This window comes from Anarrhichthys ocellatus, unplaced genomic scaffold, assembly GCF_004355925.1.
Source record: "Anarrhichthys ocellatus isolate YVR2014 unplaced genomic scaffold, GSC_Weel_1.0 scaffold77, whole genome shotgun sequence".
NCBI lineage: Eukaryota > Metazoa > Chordata > Actinopteri > Perciformes > Anarhichadidae > Anarrhichthys > Anarrhichthys ocellatus.
The window spans coordinates 1551418-1574172 of NW_022280107.1; the positions used below are offsets into that span (position 1 = coordinate 1551418).

A 22755-nucleotide genomic window follows, 5' to 3' on the forward strand; every position below is an offset into this window, starting at 1 on the left:
AAAAAAAAAAATAAGTTAGTCAGTTTTCCCTCTGTCCCTCAGACAGAGGGAAAACCTGAATCTTCATCTTTGCTGCCACGCTGCCCTGGAACAAGGCAGTCCACCTTCTGTGTGTGTGTGTGTGTGTGTGTGTGTGTGTGTGTGTGTGTGTGTGTGTGTGTGTGTGTGTGTGTGTGTGTGTGTGTGTGTGTGTGTGTGTGTGTGTGTGTGTGTGTGTGTGTGTGTCAAGTCCATTCAATAGCCCCGAGTTATTCAGTCTTGTGTGTTTAACAGCCATATGCTGCTGTAATCACTGCTGTGCTGCTACTGTACAAACATACGCTGAATGTGTGTATATGCGGTGAACATCTCTGATGGAGAAAACACATGCTGGACGGATCAAAGGTCAAAGGTGTGTGTGCGTGTGTGTGTGTGTGTGTGTGAGATAGACCGAAAGAAGAGCCAAGATAGGAACAAAAACATGCATGACAGTTATTAAATAATTGAGACCCAAACTGGATTGAATGTTTGACCACACTGCTCTTCGACCTAATTGTGTGCTGAGAGCGAGAGAGAAAGGAAGGTTTAGTTCTTACAATGTGTCCTTGACGTTACAACCTCTGCTTTCTTTCAATCACAAAATTAACACATAAGAAACACAACTGGGAAACTACAGAATCCTATAAAAACCTAAAAAACAACAAAACAATAGACCCGTCCTTTTGAAAAGTCATATTTCTTTGATCAACATGAAAAACCTTAAATAAGCAGCTACCTAAGCTTCTGCGTTGACTGAAAATGTAGTTAAAGAGACAGATTTGTCACTCGCTGCTGGTCCATTATCAGCCTATTTAATGTTGTGAACAGATGCAGACCATTGCAGCTGCAGCTGTGATCAGCGCCGACATGCTGCCCTCTGTGTGTCCACAGCTCTTACTCTTCTTTATTGCTTTTTCAAAGTTAGAGTTTTGCCCGAACAAAGTCTTTTGAACTTCTCGATCAGACCACATTTGTGTGTATTAAGCTTTTTCTCTTCTCCAAAACAAAACTGCTAAACTACAGACCTCCTGTGACAGGATTTTGTTTACTCCAGGTGCTTAAAGGCCACTGTTGTTCATAAGATGAAACATAAGTCTCTGTTGTTTATTAATTCTCTCCTATTTACAGTGCTTTTTACAATGATAAACTACATTTTACCTCCAAAGAATCCAGAAAAATGTCTAGATTAACTTTTGAGTTAACATTAACCAGCCTGGCTCGTATTGAAAACACTTCTTGAGGTAGTTTTCACAATAAAAGGCCACTGAGTTCTTCAGCCATGTATTATAAAGTATATTTAGGAAGTGATGAGTTAATATCAACAGCAGCTGTGTGCATCAACATTATTTTATACCATCTAATGAACAAACCAGAAGATGACGGAGCTCCCGCTGCTCCGTGAGTAATGGAGTGACTACTGGCAGAAGGTGATAAGTAAGATAATATCGTGCAAAGCGGGTGCTGAAAGTTTAGTCCGAAAAATGTAGTGCTGGTTTTATTTTTTATTGTACAATTTACAAATCACAAACAATTAAAAATGGCTTTACTGGATGACGACTGTAGAAGTCATTAAATTCACTGTGTGAGTCAAAAGTCTTTCCACATTTGATTCAGCTGTGAAAACAGGTTAAAAAGATAAAGATAGAAGCTAAAGCTACAAATCACAGTGTTAAGGGAACAACCTCATCAGCTGACAGAGACAGAAACCATTGAAATTAAGGAACAACACTTTTCCTGTAAAGCCGGGTAGGTCTTTATTCAGTGTTACAATCATTAAAAAGTATACCTCCTGTCTGATGCTACGCCACGATTGGCCAGTCTGCATTCGAGGGGCGGGACTTATCGAGGGGTCAATATAAATGTATCTCTTTCTCTCTGAAATTTCCTTTTTTTCTTGCAGTTTATTGTTTATTGGCACGTTGTTTTAAGGCCACTGAGGAGAGTGTGTGTTTTGTGAGTGTGTTTATGTGTGTTGTGGGGACGAAATTCTGTTCACACAGTCACAGTGTGGGGACTATCCTCCCTCTAAAGATGGTCCCCACAATGTAAACCATTACATTTTATAGGTTAAGTCTTGGTTTTCGGTTTGGGTCAGGGTTGTGTTTATATTGTGGTTGCGATTAAAGTTAGGATAATAATTGCATAGGGGAGGAATTTGACTTAATGCAACGTCATCCTGAGTGGCAAAAACATCTGTGTGTGTGTGTGTGTGCGCGCATTTTGTGCCATTCTGCTGGTGTGTCCGCATTTATCGACAGTTGTAACTATTTGCATAATCCTCTCTATCTCATTTTTCCTGGTTAGCAACAACGGTTACAGAGAAAGCAAGCAATGAAGACTTGAAATTAACATTTTTTGATGTATTATACAAGTATGTTCATTCATTTTTCTTAATAAACGTGAATAATTTGATAGTAAGTCTGCCTTTATTGGTTTAAAGGGGATGGACAAAATATATGAAACGTCTCTTACTGCACACATTCTTGTATACAGCCTCCAATGTAAGTCTTCATGGATATAACAACACATGTTCTTCCAGCTTCAACAAACTAGCAGAAACAACTTGGTGTGTGTGTGTGTTTTTTTAGATCCATTCTTTACCATTTTCAGTCAAAGTGAGCAGTCAGATGACATTGATTTGGTGCCAAATAGAGCTGACTGTGTCGCTGTGTTCACCCTAACGCTGCGCTGTAAGTGGTGCATGTGTGTGCAAGTTTAAGATATACGTCGAGCTAGAATCCAGCCAGATTGTGTGTAGGACCGGTTGGTTCCATTCCACGTCAATTACCAGTTCAGCCAAGATGGCTAATTAGCTGCAGAACATTAACCAGCATGTGAACATACCTGCACAAGTCACATGGGTGTAACTGCTGCACTGTCACAGCCTGTCAGCTGTTTTAAAAAACTCATTGATGTCATCTTTAGCTACAAAATACAACCTAAGCTAAAAGGTTATACATGTCAATAAACCATAATAATTGATACAAGTATCAACATTCTGTCATTAAAAAAATACAAAAAAATGATTATTTCTTCCTAAAATTTGACTAAGAAAAGCACTCAAAACATGTTTGAATTATGTACATTTATTTTTTGAGGTATGCTTATTTATCTGCAATATAAATATTTTCCCACATTGGTATTTTTGCTCATCGCTTAAATCTGTACAACCTAAAATAAAAGATGATGTAAGCAAATAAACCATGATAAAAGTACTGAAATTGTGTCATAAATTAAGAAAATAAAACACGGACATGTGTTTTTTCATGAAGATTCAAAAGTATTTTTCCTAAACAATTCTGCATGCAGAAACATGAAATATATATAAACATTTCCACACGACTAAACACAACTAACATGAATTGAACAATGTACATTTCTTAGTTTTCGACATATGCTAATTGTTATGAGCAGAGTGCAAATGTGTTGATAGTTTTGTTACATTACGCACGTGATGTAAAGTAATGACCTCATCACAGAGAGACTTGCTGTAGCTACTATGTTTTTTTTATTTCAGATTGATTTATGAGGATCGTGCAAACGACGATCTCCGGTGGAAGGTCTGTTTCTGAAGGGTTAAAACAACACAGCATGCCTTTGAAAATGTGAAGCATGCACGTACAGATAATTTGTGAATCAGAAGCTAAACTTGGCAAAGACATTATGATAATCCTTTAAATACGGTGGAGCCACCTGCACCTGAATACAGTCCATCTCTGTCCTGCTTCAGGTATAAATCAATACTATTTCTGTAAAGCATTGGCACACGGTTACATGAGCCAACATAAAACTGATCAATTAGATCATTAACCTTCAGCGCCATTAATGATCGTGACTAATCAGCGGCTGAGCTGAGGACAGCTCTGATTGGTCACGTTGTGTTGAGAACAACCTCTGAATGTGTCTGAGCGATCTGATCCCAGTGCATCGTTCACACGTTCATCAAAAGTTCTCCACTTGGGATCAAATCGCCCGTGATGCATTAAAAAATGTGTCAGTAAGATTCTGTTTCCAAACTTTACTAGACTGAGAATGAGGGATTTGAATATTAATATTGTCCCTTCAGCCTCACTTTTTTGTGGCCTTTTGTTGTATTTCATATAAAACAGGTTTGTGTTGATGTTAGCGCTTTAAAACATAGATTTGACTTTTATCTCTCTTTCGGAGTCCTGAGATAGATTTTGCCGACTTAGCGTTCTCACTGTGGAATTTTCTTGAAACGTGTGTGTTTGTGTGTGAGTGTGTTTTGCAGCTAGGACAGTGTGTCACAAGCACATACACACAGCATGACATGGACATTTCGGCTTTTTTTTTTTTTTTTCTCCGAGAGAAAGAGAGATATGACAGATGACAGATGGCTGACCAGATGAACTGAGAGGGAGAGAGAGAGACCAAGGGAATGGAATCATAACGAGATAACAAAGGGTGGAAGAATGAAGATGAACTCTTATTTCACTTTATACAGACTGTTTCTACTGTTAATACTTCCACCATACTGTTATATAACAATTAACGTAGGTGTTAAATGCTTTCAATCATGGGCAGATTATGAGATAATGAGCCCCTTGGCACAGAACCCACCACCTCTGCCTTAGACTTTATAGTTGTTTAGCCCCTTTTTGTAGTAGTTTTGAGTCTCTTTGTCGTTGCTTTGTGTCTCTTTGTAGTCATTTTGAATCTCTTTTTTGTTGTATTTTGTCTCTTTGTGGTTGTTTTGCCCCTTTTCATTGTTGTTTTACATCTCTGTAGTTGCTTTACATCTCTTTGTAGTCATTTGAGTCTCTTTGTAGTCCCTTTGTGTCTCTTCGTAGTCTTTTTGAGTCTCTTTGTAGTCGCTTTGTGTCTCTTCGTAGTCATTTTGAGTCTCCTTGTAGTCGCTTTGTGTCTCTTCGTAGTCATTTTGAGTCTCTTTGTAGTCGCTTTGTGTCTCTTCGTAGTCATTTTGAGTCTCCTTGTAGTCGCTTTGTGTCTCTTCGTAGTCATTTTGAGTCTCACTGTAGTCGCTTTGTGTCTCTTCGTAGTCATTTTGAGTCTCCTTGTAGTCGCTTTGTGTCTCTTCGTAGTCTTTTTGAGTCTCTTTGTAGTTGCTTCGTATCTCTTCGTAGTTATTTTAAAAAGGGGTCACAAGGGTTCACCTTTTGACAAGGGGTCCTCTTGACACTTTGGGCCCCTGGGTCTGTGCCCGGTAGGCCCCTTTACGTTACAGTATGTTAAAGCAAAGAACACACACACACACGCACAAACCTAGTAATAGCTGGATGAGTGTGGGTGTGTTCTCTCTCACAGGAATGTTGATCTGATAATGGGATTAATACTAAAAGCTCCACTGTTTTTCTCTCTCTGTCTCTACTCAGGGTCACTGAGGACTGAAGGCATCAAGGCGTCTGATGTCCTTCCTGTGTTAAAGGAAAAAGTAGCCTTCGTGTCAGGTGAGTTTCAGTCGGTGTGCTTCAATCACCAAACATTCAGTCCAAGACAGGAATCCGGAGCCACACACTGTATGCCAGAGTTGTCAGCAGGCACTGGGGCAGAACTCCAGGAGCTGCATTCACAAAGGATCTCATCTTACCATAAGGTCTTCCTGGCTTAGAGTTCCCTAAAAGGGAAAACTCGCCACCTCTTATATCCAATCAGTGTTAATGGTAAATGTTCATCATACTCAATAGCACCGTGTCAGCCTTTAAACCGCCAGGACTGCAGAAGCAGGTCCACTGATGTCTGGACCTAGACCTGCGCACCTCCTGAGACAGGAAACGGGCAGGGAAAATCATCACAGGCCCTTCACACCCTGAACATGACTTACGTGAACTTCTCCCCTCCGGCAGGCGCTGCACATCACCGCCTGCCAAAACAAGCAGGGAAAGCAGACGCACAAACTGTTTCACTCCACGGGCCGTCGCACGCACAAACACTCAGCCGTGTGATGTATTTAGATTCTGAACAAACGAGATGTAGCATCACATGACCTCAGAACATTGACCCAACAAAATATTGTACCCCCTCCAAATTATTAACGATGTACTGAAACAGCAGCCGTGAATTGAGGAGCACCCAAGCAAAGATTGCTAAAAAACAACAACAAACAAAAGGATATATGGTTCTGTGTTTCTGTGACTTTATTTAGAAACTTGCCTCGCTCTACCTGTGTACTCCGTGGTCGAGGCCTTTGAGTCCAAAGTGTTGGACTAGATCTGAAACAGGCTCACGAAAAACCTACTGAACCTTCCATATTTTCAAAATGGAGACCCGATCAGAGGGTCCGAAAAAACAAAAACACTTTTATTATTGTAGTAACACCCTCATTTTGTAATAAACAGCTTGAATGCAATATTTAATATACTTCATCACATTTTGTAATACATTATTACATATTGCAATGGTTATTTCAAATGCAGGAGTTGCGGGTGTTATTACATTATGGAGTGAAAATGTATTACATTTTGTCTAGTTATTACACAATGCAGTATTTTTCTACAAAGATTTAGCAGACAGCAGTATTGGAAAGGAATATTTTTATTACATATACAAAGTGTTAGCACTATGGTGCAAGATTTAAGTACTGTTTAACATTTTATCAGTTGCAGAACTGGTTCTTTTAATCCTTTTAGTCGTTATGTGTACCAGTGAAAAGGTAACTCTGAATTAGAAGGAGAGAATGGGAGAGAGACCTTGAGAGAGAGAGAGAGAGGGTGAGAGAGCGAGCATGTAAAAGAGTGCCAACAACGATCTGTCATCAAGATTCCTCCCGAGATTACAGCAGCACGCTCCCTCCCAAATCACACACTCAAACACACAGACCGATTTTCCACGACTGAGTAGCAGTTTCATAAACATTGCGGTTTGTGTTTCTTACATTAATCTAACCAAAACATCTCTACTCACATCATTTATCACAGACGGGGAGAGTGAGAGCTTGTATTTCGGACGGCTTTCGGAGCCTTTGGAAAGTGTGTTTCCCGGCTGGTGTAGCTGTGATGGGAGATTTGTTTCAAACACAGAGATATTAAAGCTGTTAGTGTAAAGTAAGAGCAGATTAGGACTGATACAGTGATACTCCTTAGTGATGAAGGAGTGACAGTGGAGAGTAATGTCTGCTCTGGAATCAAGCTTAACTGGTTACTTCATTTTGCATTCTAATGTACATCTCGTAAAAATGTAGATATACATTTCTGTTTCGGCTGACACTTGAATCGTATCATTTACAATCAAAACATATTCTTAATTCTGGAACTTCAATCTGACAATGCTGTAGCAGTACAACTTTAAACTACTGCGGCTAACAATACTGCCATAATATAATGGCACTGCTACTACTTCTGCTAAAGCTATATTACTACATAGAAATGAACATAGGAATGCTTTTTAAACACTACATGCAAACATTAAACATCACGCTTATCATTTGATTGTGTGCGTTCGAAGGTGGGCGAGATAAAAGAGGCGGACCGATCGTGACATTCCCTGCAAGGAGTAACCACGACCGAATAAAGCAGGAGGACCTGAGGAGGCTGGTGACCTACCTTTCTACTGTCCCCAGGTACACACACACACACACACACACACACACACACACACACACAAATAGCACGTGTGTTCTTTATTTTAGATTTGATCATATTTGCAGTTATTATCAATTAACCTTTTTATCCACCTCGTTATTCGGGACGATACGGTGTAGTAAACTAGGCGTCTCACAGGGAAGAGGTTGCAGGGTGGAGTGCATGTGGAGTGCATGCGGAGTGCCTCAGTGCTGTCTCCACACTGCGGAAATCAAACGCTCCTCTCTTCGACATCACAGCAGCAGACGGAGAGCAGCGTTTGATTTGCATCAGCATGAGAGCTGCAGTGTTTGCAGCGGACAGCAGCGAGTCTATCACACTTCGCTTGGAGTCCATTTAATGCCCGCCGCCCCTCATCACAGTCTGAGGACGTTACACGGAAAACGAGCTGGTCTAGAGGTAACCGAGCAGCCAAAGACCGGTTCCTGGGACTCTCCAAATCTCTTTTTTTCGTTAGCTGACTAAATCATCAGATGTCAGAGTGTCCTTGAATGCAGCAGCAGGGAGAGTTTTTTTTTAATGCAAACAGAGACTGATGTTGAATTTTAAAATGTACACCTGGCTGACTTGAACACAGCGTGACTGAACCAAACTAAACCCAATATGTGTATTATCGTTTGATCCCCCCCACTCTGATTACTGCCGCTAATCCAGCTGCTGTTTCCATGGTGACGAGTGGAGTTTGTGCTTCCCCGAGGCGGACGATAGTGGATGTGCTTTTGTTGAATTTTTATTAATAGAGGTTGTGTGTGTGAGTGTGTGTGGAGCTGAGGTCATTCCTGTATATTTCTACCATCCAATCAGCAGCAGATGGATTGAAGGCCCAGATGTGTACACATCTGGCTCTCGCACTGGTTTCAGAGCAGCTTCTGGTCACCAGTTTACAGCTGCTGTCCTATCTATCACATGTGGTATCACACATTGTTTCTTGAACTAAAATGTATCACCAATTGACTCCTATTTCTAAAATTCCCCCTTTTATGTAATTTGTTTACATTTTTACAAAGATTAATATACGTTGCATACAATTTATACAGCCCACATGCATAAATAAATTAACATGCAACACGCACGGCCACATTGCCATCTGGAAGGCATTCTGTTGTCTTCATATCATATTTATTTACACAGCCGATGTGAATGTTGGCCCAAAACAGACCTGGAAATCTGCATTTCAATGCTTTCCCTTGCTTTCAGGGGACTGATCTGTTCCACATGTGAACAAAACTATCGCTGAAGTAATTTGATGAGGTGATGTGAATAATGTGGAGCCTTTGTTTTTATTGGGAAATACACGTTTTTCCCGGAGAGATGAAACTATTGATGCCACTCTCATAACTGTGCTGTGAATATCAGACTATACAGCACGTAGCCAGTCAGCTCAGTATTACATTAAGACTGGAAACAGTGGAGACTTCAGGAAGTCAGTGTTGCCGGTGAAGAAACAGTTTATAATTTGTTTACCGAAAGGCATACTCTGAGAAATAAATAATTGTATTTCACTAAGTACGTATCAGTGACTGATTGCAAGCTCATGTCCTCTGCTGCTTCCCTGTAGAGCAGTGCAGACTACTGCTTACACTGGTTCCCTGAAGGTTTCTCTAAGTAATTAGTCTGGTGTAACAGTCTGACAACTGACGAGGATTAAGCAAGCATCATGATTGATTTCTCTGTTTAGGAGATTTTTCCTTCTTTCCTCTGAACTTCTCGATTGTCTTTCTCCTCTACTCGTCTTCTGTCTTGTCTGATTTCTGCCTCTCCGATCAGCGAGGACGTGTGTAAACGTGGTTTTACCGTCATCATCGACATGCGCGGTTCCAAGTGGGAGCTGATCAAGCCTCTGCTGAAGACCCTGCAGGAGTTTTTCCCGGCTGAGATCTGTGTGGCGCTCATCATCAAACCGGACAACTTCTGGCAGAAACAGAAGACGAACTTCGGCAGTGCGAAGTTCTCCTTTGAGGTCAGCGGGCTTCTTTGATTTCTTTGAGTGTTTCATCCAACACATAGTCTCACTTCAGATTCCACGTCTTCAGACAGCAATAACTGTCTGGTTTGGATTAGCCAACAGTTTAGAGGCTGAAACTATTTGTTTAAGAAGTTTTAAATGATTAAAGACTGTTCTCGACGGTAGCAGTATCTATGCTCTCCGTTTTGATTTGCTCAACACATTTTTAGTCCTGTATGATCCGTCACTGCTAAAATAAAACATTCATTTTGACATTTCTTTTGAATTTCTGTTCACCAGACCAGCATGGTGTCAGTTGAAGGTCTGTCCAAACTGGTGGACCCCTCCCAGCTGACGGACGACTTTGAAGGCTCTCTGGACTACAACCACGAGGAGTGGATGGAGCTGAGAGTCTCTCTGGAGGAGTTCATATCCAATGCTGTTCACCTGCTGTCCAGACTGGAAGACCTGCAGGTGGGGGGGGGGGGGGGGAGATAAATGGGCAGATGAATGACTAGCTAACCAAGCAAGGGAAGGATGGATGGATGGATGGAAGGTTTAAAAGGGTTAAATGAACAGTTCATGCCAACATGAAAACGTTGTACTGTGTGTTGCAGGAGCTTCAGTCCAAGAAGGAGTTTCCGGCAGATGTGGAGGGATCTCGTCGGTTGATAGATGAGCACACGCAGCTGAAGAAAAAGGTCAGCGAGCTACTGTCAGGACAGTCTGATACAAACTGTAGACATCTTAATAGATTCGTTGCTTTTGCATTCGCTGGCCTAGAGCTAGTTGTGTCATCTGTACATACAACTTTGAATCATGTTAAGACACTAAAGTCCTCTAATTCTGTCCTGTAGGTGTTGAAGGCTCCAGTGGAGGAGTTGGACCGGGAGGGCCAGAGGTTGCTGCAGTGTATCCGATCTAGTGATGGTTTTTCAGGGAGGAACTGTATCTCAGGCTCTGCTGACTTCCAGAGCTTGGTGCCCAAGGTAAAGTCACTCCAGCTGATCAATATAATCTCTTTTAAAAATCACATTTTAAACATGTTACAGTTTTGGGAGGAAATGGCCTCCAAACAGGCCCATGGTGAAACAACCAGAACATGATTGAACACCTCCAATTGTAAAGAGTCAAATGATTTTGTTATCTGCACTGTTGGAATATTAAGAACAACACCTGAGATTTACTCTCACTAGGAAGTATAGCAGTAAATACTCAACACAATATAAACAGAGCCAACAGGATACAGTCGCTTTTAACAATTCTGAGAATGAAACATGACGATTCCTCTTAAGTGATCTTCCTACCAAAGTTGTGCACATCCATCATTACAACCAGCGCACACTAAATGCACAGTCTCATTCTTGGCTCACCTGGTCAGGGCCCACAGCTTGTTGCCGTCCCTCATTAGGGCTAATGAGAGGTACTCGCTGCATGTCAGCTCGTTAGCCGAAGGACTCCACGGGAAAAGTTATGAAAGAACACAGCGAGTTGCATTGCACAGGATGTTTGCGTAAAGCACACACCGTACATCGCAAACAGAAAAATGCTGATATATGAATATTTGATATGAATGTCTTCCAGAGAAAAACATCTTCAGGTAAAGGATCGACAATTTAGAGGTATATGTCTGGGAAAACACGACAATGCATGTTCTCAAGCGACCCAGTGGTGCAGTTCAAATATCTGCTGCACTGTCTGGGATATCAAACGATATGAGGACCTGAACCTGGACCCTATTGTTTAGACATTAGGATTTCCTATCAAACTGGATAAAATGTACAGAAGATGTTGTGTTTCGGGACCCTTAGACTAAGTGTCCAACCATGAGCTGCGGCATTTTTCTCCCAATTAAACCAGTTGCACTCCGCTCCAAATGGATGGAAGACATCGTAAGAAACACCATCTAACAGTTCTTGATTCTCGCTTTTCGCCAGGTGGCCAGTCTGCTGGATAAGCTTCACTCCACGAGGCAGCATCTCCATCAGATGTGGCACGTCAGGAAGCTGAAGCTGGACCAGTGCTTCCAGCTCCGTCTGTTCGAACAGGACGCAGAGAAGGTGAGCGTGATGTCACTAAGGCGGAGCGGAAACCATCACTGGGAAAGCCATCAGAAAAGGCATCAGCTCGAAAGTATCATACAGTGTTTTTCACATCTGTGTTACCGTAAATGTCTCGAGAAACTCCTTAGTGAACCGAATGAATTAGCCTGTTTATCTAAACAGAGGAACACAGTTGGCGGTTAATCCAGTGGAAAAGCAGCCAGTTCTGCTTCACTTTACAACACCAGTAAAGCGATTAGCTGCGGTTGTGACTTAATGCTGGGATTCCATTCATCTTTGTCATACCAGCCTGTTTACACTCACTCCAGAATACTATATAGAGAAAGATCACATCCTCTGATGGGCAGAGGCCGGTATTTAAGACATTACAGGTAATTGCAACCTCTGAAATGCTTTTATTTTGTAAACGCTGCTCCACAGCTATAGAAACACTGCATCACTGACTACTGCAGAGTGATGACTGACGTCTGCACACCCAATAAATACCGATATATCACCAGTATGATGTAAACCTGTAGCCCCGCCTCTGTACAGAGCTGCATGTGTTTCGTAGAACCCAAAGTGTCGTGGATGAGATTGCAGCTTGTACAACCAAACACACACACACAGACGGGCGTCAGCTGACTTGGTGTGTCGTTCCACTCATAAAATCCACATGCAGGAGCAGTAAATATTTACTGTTAAAGCAAACAGAGAGAGAGGAGCTGCGGGGGTGTGTGGACGGGTTTACACTGTGGGGAAACACTCGGCACTCGCAGAGGAGCCAGAGAAACGGTCGGACCTGACGAGGTGTCTCGTTCTGCGGAGATCACCGCCCGGAGGAGGAGGAGACTGTGGGGAGACGATGTGGTAGCCATGGTAACCACACGACCGGCCTCCATCTGTCTGCAAAGATTGATTTGCGACGGAGGATCAACGCGTGAAGGTTGTCCCGGCCTCTCAGGCTGTGCACTGATCAGCTGGGGAAGATGAAGGCAGCGAGAGAAAATTACATTTTTTTTAAAAAGTGGCAACAGGCAACTTTCCAACTCCTTCAAAGAACTCTCACTCAGGGTCAGAACTGCAGAGTGGACACAAGGCTTATAGAGAGCCAATCTACACGCCGATAGTGTCATTATTCTATAGCCATTACATTGTGCAATCAACGTTTATTCATAATGATAAGGTAAAGCAGAGTTCATTGCCACTTTAAAGGAATATTCCTTTGTTTGTTTACAGCCTGGGTCATGTTTATGTCACAGTGTTACTCACCAACTGTATTGTAGACACACAGTTAGTCAGGGCAGCTGCTTGACTGATGCTAGACATAATGTTATGAACTTCAGTACAGTCAACTTCAAACACATCATGCAAAGGCTTACAACAAAAAAACATTTACAGTTTTAGGAGCCGCCAGTAACGGTGTCCGGTGATGATATAATTCAGAACAATTAAAAGATTGTTTTCCTCTCCACATGCTGAGAAAACTCCTCAGTGTTTTACTTTATTGTTAAAGTTTGACAAAGAAATCACAACTCAAGGTCCGCTTACTAGCTTTTCCAGAGCTTTCATCCACAGAAAGCTAACTTTCAAAACCTCAATGGTCCCTCACATGTGCTCTGGTGGCAGATGATTACATTATATTTGTTCCTGAGGCAACTTTCAGCTCCGATGCAATGCAATAAATGAGTGTGCTTCATAATTTGCAATGTTATTAATGCTGCTGTGTGTGTGTGTGTGTGCGCGTGTGCAGATGTTCGACTGGATCAGCCACAACAAGGAAGTGTTCCTGCAGAGTCACACAGAGATCGGCCGAGGATACCAGCACGCCGTGGAGCTGCAGACTCAGCACAACCACTTTGCCATGAACTCCATGGTAGCTACTGTAATGTCATCAGAGCCGTAATTCTCACATTACATCACTGTAGATCACTCAGAGCAGAGATGAGGAGAGGTCAGCGGCATGATCGTCACACACACAGTCAGGCTCTGGGCCAGCTAGCCTGTTCACAAAGTGTCACAGAATATCATAATGTAGTTACAGCTGCTTCCAAAGCCAATGAGAAGAAATCATTGAAAACTACACCGCAGGTAGAGAGTGCACTCAAAGCTGAATATTGTTCTGTAGAAGAGAATGGAGACTTATTGATGAAAATGCTGTAAATATCAGTGCTGATGTTAATTATTATTATTAATTTTCAGTGGGTTTTATTTTCCATTTTATGTCATGTATTCTCTTTTATATTATTTTCATTATTTTATCCTGTTTTTTATGTTCATTGTACGCTTATTGGTAAACACTTTGTGCTGCAGTTCATGTTTGAAAGATGCTATTATAATACTACTACTACTAATATAAATTATTATTATTATTGTTATATCATAACAGGATCAGCCAGTTTTGTTCATGTTTTTCTTCCCCTTTCTTCTTCTTCCCAGAATGCATATGTGAACATCAACAGAATCATGTCGGTGGCGAGCCGCCTGGCGGAGGCCGGCCACTACGCCTCCACGCAGATAAAACAGATCTCGAGTCAGCTGGATCTGGACTGGAAAAGCTTCGCTGCCGCACTTGACGAGCGCTCCACCATCCTCGCCATGTCGTCCGTCTTTCACCAGAAGGCCGAGCAGGTGAGATGGTGTATCGTACCTACAGCCGTGTTTGAACAGATCTAGTCCTCAGAGAGACTGCTGGCGCTCGCTGATTTGATAACCATTTACTCTGGGAATCTCTCTGCAGCAGACGCATGTCCAGAATGTAAAATGTAAATGGGACATTTCTAGCATCTGATTATATTTAATAGATCAAACTGCTCCGCTGCTGATTCTTGGAAGGTTGACATGGCAACAGATGGGCCTTGTTTGATTCCTGCTGGGCCCTTGACATCAGCTACAAGTGTACATTCTGAGAGAGCCCGAGATGAAAGACTGAGAGAGAGAGAGAGAGAGAGAGAGAGAGAGTGTGACGGGATTGGCTGAGATTGAGACAGAGCCTAATGAGAAACAGAGAAACTAAATGAGACACAAGCAAAAGCAAACTGGCAAAACTAAAGAGAGAATCAGAGAGAGATGTGAAGGCTGTCCTCATGAACCCGGTCAGTGAAGTACCTCAAAACTAGCAACAACGCTACCGTCTGGAGTTGACGGTGTTCCTGAGTCCGTCTCATCCTCGTGATATCTCAGGAACGTCTTGAGGAAAATGTCCTCATATTTGGCACAAACGATGAACTGATTAGAATTTTGTGGCCAAAGGTCACTGATATCTCACAAAAGACGTTTCTTTGGGCATGACTCAATAATTCATATGCTAGTTATGATGACAGAATGATGTCATTTGGACAGACGTGGATGTAATCTGCAGCCTGACTGGGTGGTGATTCTATTTTTATCTTCTGATCCAAAATTGATATTTAGGTTTCTACCAGGGATCTAAGTTCATTAACGCATTAGGGCTGTACAGCTGCAAAGCTTCATTCATAACGTTGACATTCAAATTATTATTATTAACTTACAGAAATATTGGATGCAATAGTCCACACTCTCTCTCACACACACACACACACACACACACACACACACACACACACACAGGAAGTGACGCGGTGCTCAGTTGTCATCTGTGATGGTCTCAGTCCGAAAGACAAAATGTATCAAAAAAGATGGATGTAATAATTTCCAAAATTCACAACATGTTTGCATCTCAATAACGTCTACATGTATCTTAAATAGTTTAGTACCAATAAATATAGAAACAAAGCTAAACTATAAAGTGATAAAAAATAAATCCTCAAATATGTCATGTGGATGAGGGATCTTGAGGAAAGGCGACTGACACGCACACAATGCACTCAAAGGGCGACAGTGTCCCAGTAACAGTTTCCATTAATTAGAATTCATCCCATGAAGATGATAATATCTACAGCAAATGTCATGGCAATCCGGCCTGTAGTTGTTGAGATATCTTCCTCCAGGATCAAAGTGTGAGACGGACACATGGATGGACTACTGAATGGGGCCTAACGGCCCCAAGCCCGGGGCCCCCCCTGACCCTCACCTACAAAATGTCACTCAAATAGACACAAAGCAACTAGACAGAGCCCGAACCTCAACAAACGAGGCCCAGAGTGCAGAGCTGTTAGATTAGCAACTGTAATGTGGGAAAAAAGAAGTCCACATTACGTTCTACACTATTTTATCCACATGTTCAGTCTTTTGAGATTCATTTTCATATGAATACACACTTTGTATGACTTCCTGTCTGTGTCTGTGTCTCTCCCTCAGTTCCTGTCGGAGGTGGAGGCCTGGTGTAAAGTCTGCAATGAGGGAGGGTTACCGTCCGAGATGCAGGAGCTGGAAATCGCCATCCACCGCCACCAGAGCCTGTACGAGCAGGTCACACAGGCTTACACCGAGGTAAACCGACAGCACGGCTCGCCGGCTGAGATCTACTGATTATCTGCTGTCGCCAGAGCCTTTATGACGAGGCCACGGAGGCTGTATAATCCCTAGACATGTAAATAGAGCTTTTATCAGTGAACTATTAGTGACAGTCACGTGATCGCACGCGTCAAGTTCCAAAATGTCAGAGGTGCAGGAACAAGCGCCGCGACCACTGGACGCGCATTACGCACCGGCTGTGATTACGTCACTTCCTGGCTTGCGTGCCTTGCGCCGGTTTTACTTGTGTCGCTTGTTATCGTGTCAGTGACGACTAAGAAAGGCGGTTTTATCAACCGTAACACCAGTTCTGTTGATAACGCTGTGCGTGCCCTGGAACACTGGGAACAATTAATGGCCCCCGAACGGCAAAATATGACATTTCAGATGGCAGGACATTAGAAATATCCTGAAAACATTCTAAAAATGAAATGATGAAAAGTGTAACGCTTTGTCTCACCACCGGCCGTCCAGACTAGTCCGCGTTCCACCACATTTATTCTGGGAACTCTCCCGCTCCTCTCTGCTGCAGTCCGGACGGGCGTTTTTATCTTTAACCGGGCTGTTGCAGTGTTAGCCCAATTTATGCTTATCTGTGAAAAGATAAGTCCATGTATATATTTATACACACACACATAAAGCTCCGAGCAGAGGCTCAGAATGACTGCGGTTAGGTTTGGCAAGCTGTGACAGCAATTTACAGTGAGAGCTCTGCAAAAAGTGACATGCTCTAAGACTGGCAAGTGGGTTTTTATCTTGTCCTCTTGACTTGAAGCGCTTATTTAACGAGGTGTTGTAGTGTTGACAGCGTTCCTTATTAGGATAACGGAAACTCTGTGACACAAAATGAAAGTGTAAGCAGAAGCTCTTCTTGTTACAACATGGTGTTCTCTGTTCTGTGACTGCAAACATCTTAAAAGCAGAGAAGATGAAGATGCAGGTGTCTCTGCCAGGTGTGTGTGTGTGTGTGCTGTAGCTTTAAGTGTGTGTAATCTCTGTAGAGCGTTTGTTTCATCACTGGTTCAAAAGATCAAGCTCCCTCATGGCGTTGTTCCTCCTGAGCGAGGCCACAGCACGCAGTGGAACTTTAAAGATAGTTTTCCCTCGGGCGTCTCATTATGTGAATCCTCTTCATGTCCTGCAGTTTAGCAGCTCAGGAGCCCGTAACATCTACAGCAAAGGTCTCAAATAACAGAGAACAATTAGTGGATGAGACGTCAGACATATATTTCATAAAATACACATAAGGGGAGACACTATAGGTGAATAGGTAAAAACAGATATCACCATGAAACCTCAAGTTTCTTCCTGATATTAAGACAATCATTTTTTGTATCACAAGTTTTCTGAAGAGTCATGTTAAGTATTCAAATACTGCATTATCTTATTTAATATGTGCTTTTTTGCATGCATTTCCATAACAGAACATTGGGTGAAGACATTGTTTGTTGACGTATTAGAGTCAAAGGTTTTTACAGAGGGAATTTTGGATATCTCTTTGTATCTCTCCATAAATCAGAAAATACTGTGAAGAGCCATCAAACAAATCATTTTCTCCATGTTTTTAGTTGTAAAATGTTGTATAAATGAGTCTCTGAATGCTGTGTGAAGGCATTCAGGATGGAGAAGAAACACGAGGATGTAAAAAGACACACAGGACTCATTTCTTGCAGAAAGGAAACGGGTCACTGCTCGTCTGTATCAATCAACAGTAAGAAGAGGAATGCTGATTTTGAAAGTGTATATTTGTATCAGAGAGCAGATGGAAACTGAGAAGAAGAGTTTCTTTATAAAAAGCACAAGACCTGTTCTGATCTGTGTGTCTGATATCTCATGTGACTCCCCTGTCTGTGTGTCCAGGTGAGTCAGGACGGTAAAGCCCTGTTGGACGTCCTCCAGAGGCCTCTGGGTCCCGGCAACTCTGAGTCGCTGACGGCCACTGCTAATTACTCCAAAGCGGTGAGTGTTTTTGGGGTCGCTTTGGGCTTCTTCTTCCATCAAATTAAAAAAAGAGATGCATCTTTAAAAGTAACTTTGGTATCTGCATGTTGCCTCCCTCTTTCTCTCTTTCCTCGTCCCCTCTTCTAATTTGTAGGAGCTCTCCATCTCTTCACTCTGGCATGTTGTCGAAATCTGCTAAATATTCAGCCACGATATTAAAACTCTTCGAGATAACACTAAGCTACGCTTTCTGTGCTCCGATACAAACAAAGTGTTTCCACCAGCAGCACGTCACCTCGGGAGATTTCAGAACAAAACTTCTCCTTGAGCGAAATCCTTCCCATAATGTTGTCAGACACTTATAATAACAATCTGAGCCTCAAAAACAAGCACTTTTAGTACATGTGTCCCCCGAGCGATTACATTGCAGTCCTTTTCACAGCTGCCGTCTGCAGCGTTCTCCCTCAATACTGTCTGTCCCCATTAATCACTTAGACACAAAGACATGGGCGAACAGGCTCCAGGTTGAAACAAAGTTACCCCTTTAAGTATTTTATATTAAATCAAAATGTAATCAAATTAATTCAAAAGCATCACTGTGTAGTTTGTGTTATTTCTCAGGTTCACTGCATCCTGGACGTGGTGCACGAGGTTCTCCACCATCAGCGGCGTCTGGAGAATATTTGGCAGCATCGAAAGGTCCGACTGCACCAGAGACTGCAGCTGTGTGTGTTCCAGCAAGATGTCCAGCAGGTACACACACACACACACACACACACACACACACACACATACAGACAAAAAGAAATGTGTCAGCCAGAGCCAAGTGGGGATCTCTGAAATGACAACTTTTAAGGGGCCGAGGAAAACGACCGTCTGACCTTTTCTTGCAGTGATTTGTGAGAGTTTTACTCACCCACGAGGTTAGAGAATGATGTCACACCACAGTGGAGCATGTCATCTTGTACGTAAGCGTGAGATCAATGTGATGATGAACTCTGCTTAGCACAACCGATGACTGGTTCATTTATCTCCGCTGTGCTCTCGTCTCAGCTAAATGTGTGTTATGGGAAAAGAATTCCTGAGATAAAACGCTCCTATTTTACAAACTAGCAGACTGTGTGGTTCTGGAAAGGTTTCAGAGATATTTGGGAGCTCAAATGAAACGTTACTGTGTTTTATGAAGGATATTTTAAACCAGCAGAGTGGATGTCATCAGTGGGGGAGCAGGAGGATTTGTTTGTTGCATTACTTTCTTTAATGTGATTATGGGTCTGACAGTAGTGCAGTCGGAATGAGGTACAACCGAATACCACCGGCATCGCTAACACCTCTGGAGTCTCAGTAAAGACGTGCCTCCGTTGATGTATGTGAAGTGGATCTTATTCATTTTCTACGGAGAGCAGGAGATCCGTCTTCACGTTGCATTATGGATGCGGCTCGGCGAGTTGTCTGAGGATTCGCTGTATCTGAATTTGCATAATCATGACTGGACTTCAACTTTATGCAAATTAGATATATTCATCGCAAGGCAGCGAGCTCACGAAGCTCAGATCAAACTGTCAAATTAGGCAACGCTGATCAAATATGAATCAAGATTCTGATACTTTGCTATTTCTCACCTCAAGAGAAGCCGAGAGCAAAGCCTAACTTTGCTTTTGATGTTATCAAACGGAGATAAATGCTCTCTCCTCCTCTTAAAATAGTCCTAAATTGACGCTAAAGTACTTCCTTGTTTTAATGTATTTTTGACCAATCAGCGACGCTCATCCCTGCAAACCCCGCCCAGAAAGTTCCTGTACTTTCAGAACGTACTACCCCTCGACTGGGGCTTTTTTAGGGGCTATATTGTCCCCTAGACGTAATTCAGACCCGGTCCTTGCAGTTGAAATGCAATGAGTTCCTCAAAATGTTCCCAGTCCCCTGGGGAAAGTTCCTGCGGTCAACAAGGGCAATTAAATCAATGGAAAAAATGAATGGAGATTCTTCTTCAGTAACTAGGGGAGGTCAGGAGGACACACACAAGCAATAACAAGAGCACATTGAATTGATTAAATACAGGTCCACTGTGACTGAAGTCATCGCGTACGGTATGTATAAATGAATGGCTCTAGGGAGAGAGAGAGAGGATCGGGGCATTAGGCGGACTACAAAGATGGATGCTGAGCATTGGCCGCCATGCAAACATTTCTATGTGACCCAAGAGAGAGAGAGAGAGAGTGTGTGAGGGAGGTAGAAAGACAAAGAGGAAATAGAGAGTGGAGGGGAGATTGCATCAGTAGGTTATAAATTCATTGAAAACAGAGCTTTGCCAACTGCACTCGTCATGCGTCAGTTTCTATGAGACCCGAGAGAGAGGGCGAGAGGCACACACAGAGAGCGAGACAAGGAGCAAGTGAGAGAGTAAGCTCATACCAATAGTCCATAAATCACTGAAAGCTATTCCAGCCAGAGAAGTAACGCTACGGGATATATGCGACCCCAGAGAGGAAGAGGCCGAGATGCAGAAAGCAAAGGCTGAAAGAGAACATATTAGGTGTGTAGTTTTATTTGGCAGTTTAAGCTGCAAAGATAGTCCCAGCTGCAGTCAGCACGCTTCGGCTTGTGTGCGTTAACTCGTCACCTTTCGCCGACCTCTTTGTGGCTCCAGCTGGACCGACTACACTGCACTGACGTCACGAATGACGACATCGCTCGTCCCTGCGCACCGCTCCTTCAAAGCCCTGAGAAGTGCTCTGAGATGCTAGTGGTGGGAGAAGTACTTTAGATCAAGTTAAAGTACCGATACCACGATGTATAAGTAGTCAATTACAAGTAAAAGTCGTTCATATATAAGTAAATGTACACGGACATGAGACGGGCCAAACTAGACCAGCGGCTGGTTTATTCTTTAACGAATTACATTTTTCATGTAATTTTAATTTGAAAAGTAACTTCTAACTACAACTGACAAATAAATAAATTAAAAAAGTACAATATTTCCCAGTTCATAAAGAGTAGATGGAGTGCGGAGACTGACTGACGGGATCAGTGTGGTTGGGTCGATGTCATGTCACCACAGGGCGTTCATTCATTGGGCGCCTCCACCCACTGCACCCATTGGGTTCAGTGAGGGTGGAGCCTGTGTATGATGGTTACGATATTCTAACCCTAGTTCTTTAAACATGCGGAGCCCTCTACCAAAGGGTTCCCGTCGCTCCCACACCGCTCGCTGAGGAGGATGTGCTGCCTTATATACTGTAGGGTCTGCATGTTTTCAGGCAGGCACGTCCTGATTGGCCGGCTCTGCTCATAGAGTCCAGTAGAGGGCTTCACCCGTGCTTATAGAACTGGGTTTAAAATATTGTAATCTTTGTTACTTTCCACCACTGTGCGATTTACAGTAGCGATAATGTGCTAATCCGGTTCACGAGCTAATGTTTACGTTCTCCTACATTGTCCAACTACACAATACACTGTTGGCCTAAAGTGAAATGAATCAATCAAATCCAGATTAGACATACTGGTTAATAGTTTTGTTAAAAAGCAGTCCAACCTGCGTCATAGTTGTCCTTTAAAGGACTGTTTGAGTCAGAAAACCCGACAAAACAAAGCATTGTGTCATCCACAGTCACAGAACTAGGGGCTCATAATACAATTCGTTTAAGATTACAGATATAACGACCAAAAGAAGTACCATCAATACAGCAGATATATACAACAAAGCAAGGGATGGAGTCATCTGCCAAGTACTTCAATGTTGACGTTTGCAATAGTCTAATGGCAGGATATTCAGCATCCAGTTCTTCACAGCTGCAGTGACCTACATTTCCCACGCAGATCATGAAGGTTTCATCCGTTCCATTCTTAATTCATGAGGTCTGAGACCATTTTGTACCGCTGATCTGTTCGCTAACTGTCAAGGAAAAAAAAGGGTGAAGCAAGCGTGTGTGTTAGGAGATGCCGTGAAGGTGATCTTCTCTTCTCATCCAGGTGATGGACTGGATAGAAAACCACGGCGAGGCTTTCCTCAGCAAACACACCGGAGTCGGGAAGTCCCTTCACAGAGCCCGAGCCCTGCAGAAAAGACACGACGACTTTGAAGACGTAGCTCAGGTGAGTCTCGACCGTCCACCTGGGTTTCCATCCAAGAACTGTAATGAAGACTTTCACTTCCCCAATGAGAGAGACACACACGCCACATTAATCAATACGGTGTCTTTTGTCTTTTTGAGTGCAGCTTTACTGACACCAAAGAGCAACACTTTGACTGTTGTACTTCTTACTGTGTCATGCTTTCATTATTGAATTTGAAATTCTGAATGCAAACTTGTCCAAAAAGGTGCAGTTTATCCCCAAATTATAATTTTTGTCTTAAGTCAGGAATACGGAAGCCCTGAGAGGCTAGTGAGAATAGACAATAATCTGGTCGTCTGATCTAAATGGTTTTCTGAAGGTGAAAAAAAGTTTTGCCTGGATAATATTTAAGTTACTTTTAAAAAATCAATCAAAAAAGGTTTTGCCACAAATATTTATCTAATTTACTTGTTTTCACCGGGAAATCAGGCGAAATAGAATTTTTTGCAGCTGAAAATGTCCTTTTTTTTGTGTTTGTTGTTGTAATACTCATTTCAACCACAAGAGGCTGAAGTGCACCACTATCCCGAAATGTCATATATATATATATATGTATATCTTGTGTGTTAGCAAGTTATATAAAATGAAAATCACCTAGAACAAAACGTGAATGATTTCAGTCCAATGTAGAACATTTAGTGTTGCGGTGCACTTCAGCCTCTCATGGATGAATTAAGATCAACCCGGCTGGCAAACC

The 22755-nt window shown here is 42.5% G+C and overlaps 1 protein-coding gene across 1 annotated transcript in view; it reads left to right on the forward strand.

Annotated features, from left to right (window-relative positions):
• LOC116397997 (kalirin-like) overlaps positions 1–22755 on the forward strand; it is a 51197-nt gene that overhangs the window by 22476 nt on the left and 5966 nt on the right. The window contains exons 2-14 of the mRNA XM_031873951.1: positions 5373–5447; positions 7441–7555; positions 9345–9537; positions 9823–9996; positions 10140–10223; positions 10380–10511; positions 11460–11582; positions 13318–13440; positions 14004–14195; positions 15846–15977; positions 17862–17960; positions 18564–18695; positions 21915–22037. Coding sequence (XP_031729811.1) covers positions 5373–5447; positions 7441–7555; positions 9345–9537; positions 9823–9996; positions 10140–10223; positions 10380–10511; positions 11460–11582; positions 13318–13440; positions 14004–14195; positions 15846–15977; positions 17862–17960; positions 18564–18695; positions 21915–22037 — 1697 coding nt within the window. The remainder of the gene's footprint in view (positions 1–5372; positions 5448–7440; positions 7556–9344; positions 9538–9822; positions 9997–10139; positions 10224–10379; positions 10512–11459; positions 11583–13317; positions 13441–14003; positions 14196–15845; positions 15978–17861; positions 17961–18563; positions 18696–21914; positions 22038–22755) is intronic.